The sequence below is a fragment of the Nanorana parkeri genome, unplaced genomic scaffold (genome assembly GCF_000935625.1).
Source record: "Nanorana parkeri isolate BGI_ZX_2015 unplaced genomic scaffold, ASM93562v1 scaffold2228, whole genome shotgun sequence".
NCBI lineage: Eukaryota > Metazoa > Chordata > Amphibia > Anura > Dicroglossidae > Nanorana > Nanorana parkeri.
In genome coordinates, this window is record NW_017308496.1 from 127,666 (window position 1) to 133,397 (window position 5,732).

Sequence of the window (5,732 nt, forward strand, 5' to 3'; positions counted from 1 at the left end):
TTAGGTAAATATTTTAATGAAAAAGTATAGTCTTATACACGCAAATATACAGTACTTCACTTTGAATGGATGTGCTCTCTCTTTTTGACTGTCTACAGAAGGGAAGTGAAGGGACATCTCTAAATGGGACACAGAGCAAAAACTGACAGGGGTTGTGTAACCATTCCCTACTTTCTCCAAAATCAAGAAAAAGTGCTGTCTTTTGATATACTTAAAAAATATATAAAAATGGTGTATTCTTAGGGTGACTGACAACTGTATTTTGTGTAGTACAACATGCCTTCTACTTTCAGAGAAGTGTCGGGCAGAAATAGACAAAATACGTGGAGACAAAGACCATCTTGACTATGAGGATAGAGTAAGGATGCCGTACACACAGGCTGCTCTACAGGAAGTCCAACGCTTTGCCTCGGTGGTGCCACTAGGAGTTGCTCACTCACCCATCAAAGATGTGCAGCTGAATGGATACACTATTCCAAAGGTGAGCAAATAACCTTTTGTAATAGCTTTTATACTCTAATTCTGGCCATAAACATTACACCTTGATTACCCGGTCACTGTAAAACCAGGAGCCTGCAATAAATATGAGGGCCCACCTAAAAAAATATTTAAATGTAGCTCCAGACAGGTAGGCCCCCACATTGCATTGTTGAGGATTTAAAAGAGATTGTTCAATCAGATTGGAACATGTGTTGGCAGCTCAACTAAAAAGTAGACCCGTGCTTGGTACGTTTACATGGGTGTCCCATATAAATCCCACAAGGCCAACCTCTGGACTGGCACAGTGTTGCACCTTTAGCATTGCGATCTTTGTGCACATGATACAGAGTGCAATAGGATTCCGGCCAGAAGCTGTGGCTTATATTTGCCACTGGGGCACCAGAAGATACAACACAATATTTTTATATTATTTTTCTATAAGCCATGTTTTGTTTTACTCTATGTTTATGGGCCCTCTGATGTAGTTAAATATACTGTATGTCTGGATACATATAGACAAAGGCTTCTTTAAAGAAACTTTGTCATCACAGTCTTTAGAGGTACATGCTCTAGAGCAGAATTTTTCCAACTTTTTTCATTCATGGCACCCTTTAAAAGTATGTAAAAAAGTATGTTGAGGCACCCCAGTCTAAACTGTAAAAAAAAAAAAACAAATGTGAAAAAAAAGTGTGGCCCCCTCCAAAAACACAACAAAATATGGTTCCCCTTCACATCAGCATCACCTACTTTCACCCCAGAAGCCCTCCTTTCACATCAGAAACCCCTTTACATCAGAGTTCCCCCTTCTCATTAGTCCTCCCTTCACATCAGTTCCCCTATCACAGTCCCCAGAGCCCTCAGTCCCCCTTCAAAACAGAGTCCTCAGTTCCAGTTCCTCTGTGCAAAAGTTTAGAAGGCACCCCCAAAGAACCCAGAAGGCACCCTGGTTGGGAAAGACTGCTCTACAGCTGTCATCCTGACCCTTGCTTCACTATTTAGTGTGTCACAGACCTGGAACAAGCATGAGCATATCAGGTGTGCCAAAACATTTCCAGCTCAGTGACTCATCACGCTGTTAGAGAATGATGTGGATGATGTTGAAACAAGTATGCAGTGGCAGTTCTCAAAATTCTATCCTGGCAGATCCCTTAAAGGATCACAGTTAGCAGAAGCATGTAGTAAAATATAATGATAATGGAATACTACTCAATTTTGTATAGATATTTCTCCCTTGAAATTTTATTCCACTATGTTATTTTTGGGTGGTCATTGAATAGTTTGTGTGCTTGATATAGCTATATTGACTATAGTTGTGCTGACCCCCAGAGGACCATATAGAAGGTGTTGCTGTTTTTAACTAGAGCCTCAATGCTTTAGGTTTACATTTGGATATTCATCATCAGCTTGGTAACGTCAGAGACAGTTGGAAGGAACTGGGAATCCCGTTTAACAAAGCACAAAATGTTAACTCTAGTCTTTTTGATGTTTCTAGGGAACATTCATCATCACAGATCTATCCTCATTGCACTATGATGAGAGTAACTGGAGGTATCCCTATGAGTTCAATCCAGAGAATTTTCTGAACAAGGATGGAGAACTGATGAAATCAGAATCCTTCCTGCCTTTCTCTGCAGGTAAAATTGGACAAAGGGTGCAGCTGCAGATACAGCTGTATAGACACGCTGCCCTCTTATAGTGCTCAAAACACTAATGTGCACTGTGCATGTCACTGAGTCATCACGTGATCACTGAACAGTGCTTGCTATGTAGATTACATAAGAGGGAACCAGTGTTCAACTTAAGCGCTGGTGGGTGAAGCAGGGATGTGGGTTAGAACCAAGGTCATCTGTGTGTATTGGTGCATGTAGCCTGTGCCTATAAATTTGTTGTCCTAGCCCAGAAGCATTCATGTCCGAGTGGCTACCCTGAGCCTCCAGAATTGCAGCAAGGCAGTGTAGCCACACTATAGGCAGAAGTGAACCTGCTATTTTCTTCAAGTTGAGGAGGGATCAGAAAGATGGATGCCAAACCAATCAGATATCAGAGTCTATAAAAAGTTTAATATTTAAAATTGGATCACATCAAAACAGCAGCCAACGCTTTTCAGGGCCAAACATATCCCACTTCTTCAAGGCTCAGAAAAATACAGTAGAAAATGAAGGGCTCAGAATAGTTATACCCAGAGCAATCTTTGTGTCAAGGAAAGACAGCTCTTCTGAAGCGTACAATTAGTGACAGGCAGTAAGAGTTCTAGGCTCTGAAGAAGAGGGATGTGTTTGCCCCCAAAACACGCTCGCTGTTATTTTAATGTGATTGAATTTTAAACATGAAACAATTTATGGACACTGATATCTAATTATCTACTATCCTTGAGTCTTTCAGGTTTCCTGTGATGTTTATACACAGGGTGAGGCCAATTCATTAATACTGGAAAAATTAGAGAACATAGTGAATAATCAGACTGCCCAACCTGCCGCTGGAGCCCAGTCAAAAGATCCAATATTCCTGTGTATGGGATAACTCACTTGTCATAATACGGCCCTTGGTGCCCCTGGCCCCAATACTGAGAATTGAATGGTGTTGCGTTCAATCTAACACTGCAGACTGAATTGAGTGAACATTATCCTAGTTGTATGTCAATGACAAATCCTTTTCTAGCAGTGTGTTGAGTTTTATGGCACCAGCAGCCTACCTGATGAGTAGAGAAGATGTTTGTAGTCCCAATCAAGAAAACAGCCTAGGATGGCAAGGCAACACTGCTTCTTCATAGATATAGTACCACGAGTGAGAGTTGTCACCTTAGGACAGGAAGTGTGCAAATAAAGGATTGATAATCTGCAAAATATTAAATGTTTGCTTTTGGATTTAGATAAACTTTAAAGAAGAACACTGAACAGAAGAAAACATAACCCTTGTGGTGGGGCTATCCCTGCCTGTTTTGGTCTAGGGGGGAAAATAATGAAGATTTGCTAGCCTGATCCTTGGTCTTGCCTGGCTGCTAGGCTGGCCACCCGCAGCCTCTCACCCCATCGGCTTCAGTGGAGGAATGTCAATGTCAATTCAATTCAATAAACTGAATTGAACATGATGACAGGAGGAGCGAGGCAGGACCGAGGTTTGGCTGAGTATATCTTTGTTAGTGCGTGGGTAGCCCCACTGTAAGGGTTTCGTTTTCTTCTGCCCAGAGTTCTTCTTCAATGGTAAAGGCAAAAAGCAGTAATTAACAATTGTCCACTGCAACCAGTCGTCTCTCAGCTTTGTCAGCTGTAGGTTTTGAGAAAAGGAAAGACACTTTCTGGTTAGCTGCTGTGCACAAAAGATGAGTAAGTTACCTACAGAACTAAGTTTAATTTATAATGATTTTCATAAGGCGTAACCATATCTAATGCAGTTAGTAAAAGCACAAATGCATTGTGTACACAGATAAAAAAGGCATATTGGATGCGTTATCCAAATGAAGAATTGTTAGAATTGAACGTTAGAATTGAATGTGTACCCTTTGATCCCAATCCCAGCCATAAAAAGGATCCTAATTCATTTGCTGCTGAGTTAGTGTGCTAGATCATCATTTTTATAATGCACTGTTCATTATCTATAAGATAGATACTATCTATTAGAAAAAATATTCTGATCTCAGCCAGCATAAATTATTTGTAGTCAGGGGATCTGGATCAATCAACAGAATGAGCTGGTGCTGGGAATGAATTAGTTGAAATGTGTACTATCTTACTCTATTCATTAGCCACACTTGGCAGAAATGTACTCATAAATACTTGTGTGGGTCAGGTCAGCCTTTACAATTGCTATCATGATTTATTTTTGCAGGGTGCATATTAGTATTATTATATATACAAGATGTCTAGCTTTTTGATTGCTTGGTACCTACTGCCCATTAATACTAAAAGAAGTGCAGGGTGCAAATTTACCCATCAAAAGTTGAATTTTTGTTTATTCACACTTCATTATTATTCATGCAATTAGAAGAAAAACAATAATTAAGAAAGATAACAATTTTGGCTCTGTAAATGTTTGCACTGACTTCCTATACATCTAAGGATAAAACTCAAAGTACTTTAACCAAGGAGGCTTCAGAATGAATCTCAGTAAGTATTATTTAAGACTGTCTACATTGCATTTAGAGTCCAGTTTCAGGGAACAAGTGGCATGAATCCCTAAACAGCTACAGTAAAGCTGGCCATACACCATTATCATTTGAAAGATCATTCGTGGATGATTTCTGAACGATAATCGATAGATGAATGGGCACCTTAATGCTGTCAAGCAAAGACTTTGGACAAAAGTCAGAATGACTACTCAATTCACCTTAATCGGTATTCTTTGTAATCCACTGTAGCCAGTTAACATAGAGCTCCCCACACCTGGGGTAGGTGGACTTGATTTCTGAAGCGTGTGCAAGTTCTACTTTTTCTATGTTTGATGTATCACAAATTAGAATGAAACTTTCAAGGCAGATTTTATTGTGATTGGTAGGTTTAAGAATCATTTTATTAGTGCCACTTTCACACACTAAATTGCCATGTGTTTGTGGATACCTAACCTTCACACTTGTTTGGACGTTCCGTTCCTAAACCCTGAGCATAAATATGAAGCCCCCCGTTTACCAAAATAAATGCCTCCACTCTTCCAATAGAGGTGTGTCTGAGGTAATTTGTGCCCATTCAGCCAGAAGAGCATTAGTTAGGTTAGGCACTCATGTAGGATGAGACAACCTGGCTCACAATAAGCGTCCCAGTTCATACCTAAGATGTTCAGTAAGTTCCTTCGCAACAAACTCAACAAACCATGTATTTATGGGCCTGGCTTTGTCTACAGGGGTAGTGCCATACTGGCATAGAAAAGTGCCTTCCCCAAATTGTTAACCCAGGGTTGGAAACACACAGTTGTCTAAACCATCTTTGTATGCTGTAGCAATTAATATATTCTACACTGGCAACACCGGAACTCAATCAATTGGAGAGGTGTCCACAAACGTTTGGTATATTGTGCACAATAGGCTTTCTTTATGTAAAAATGTGAAAGAAGCCCGCAGGGGGTGTGTTAGGGAATACCTCTCACAAAACCACATTACTGGTGAAAGAGGAAGCGAGATTGGATTTTTTTCCTCCAACAATGTTGAATGATAAACCAGAGTGTTGTGTTCCCTTTATGCCTTTAAATGGTTGACCCAAAATGTATATATAGCTACGAGAGCCTCTGTCACGATCTGGATCAGGCTCGGAGTCCAGTAGCTG

The 5,732-nt window shown here is 40.3% G+C and overlaps 1 protein-coding gene across 1 annotated transcript in view; it reads left to right on the plus strand.

The window, feature by feature from the left end:
* Nucleotides 1–5,732, plus strand: part of LOC108801124 (cytochrome P450 2J6-like) — a 23,269-nt gene that overhangs the window by 13,995 nt on the left and 3,542 nt on the right. The window contains exons 7-8 of the mRNA XM_018573079.1: nucleotides 294–481; nucleotides 1,973–2,114. Of these exons, the coding sequence (XP_018428581.1) occupies nucleotides 294–481; nucleotides 1,973–2,114 (330 nt within the window). The remainder of the gene's footprint in view (nucleotides 1–293; nucleotides 482–1,972; nucleotides 2,115–5,732) is intronic.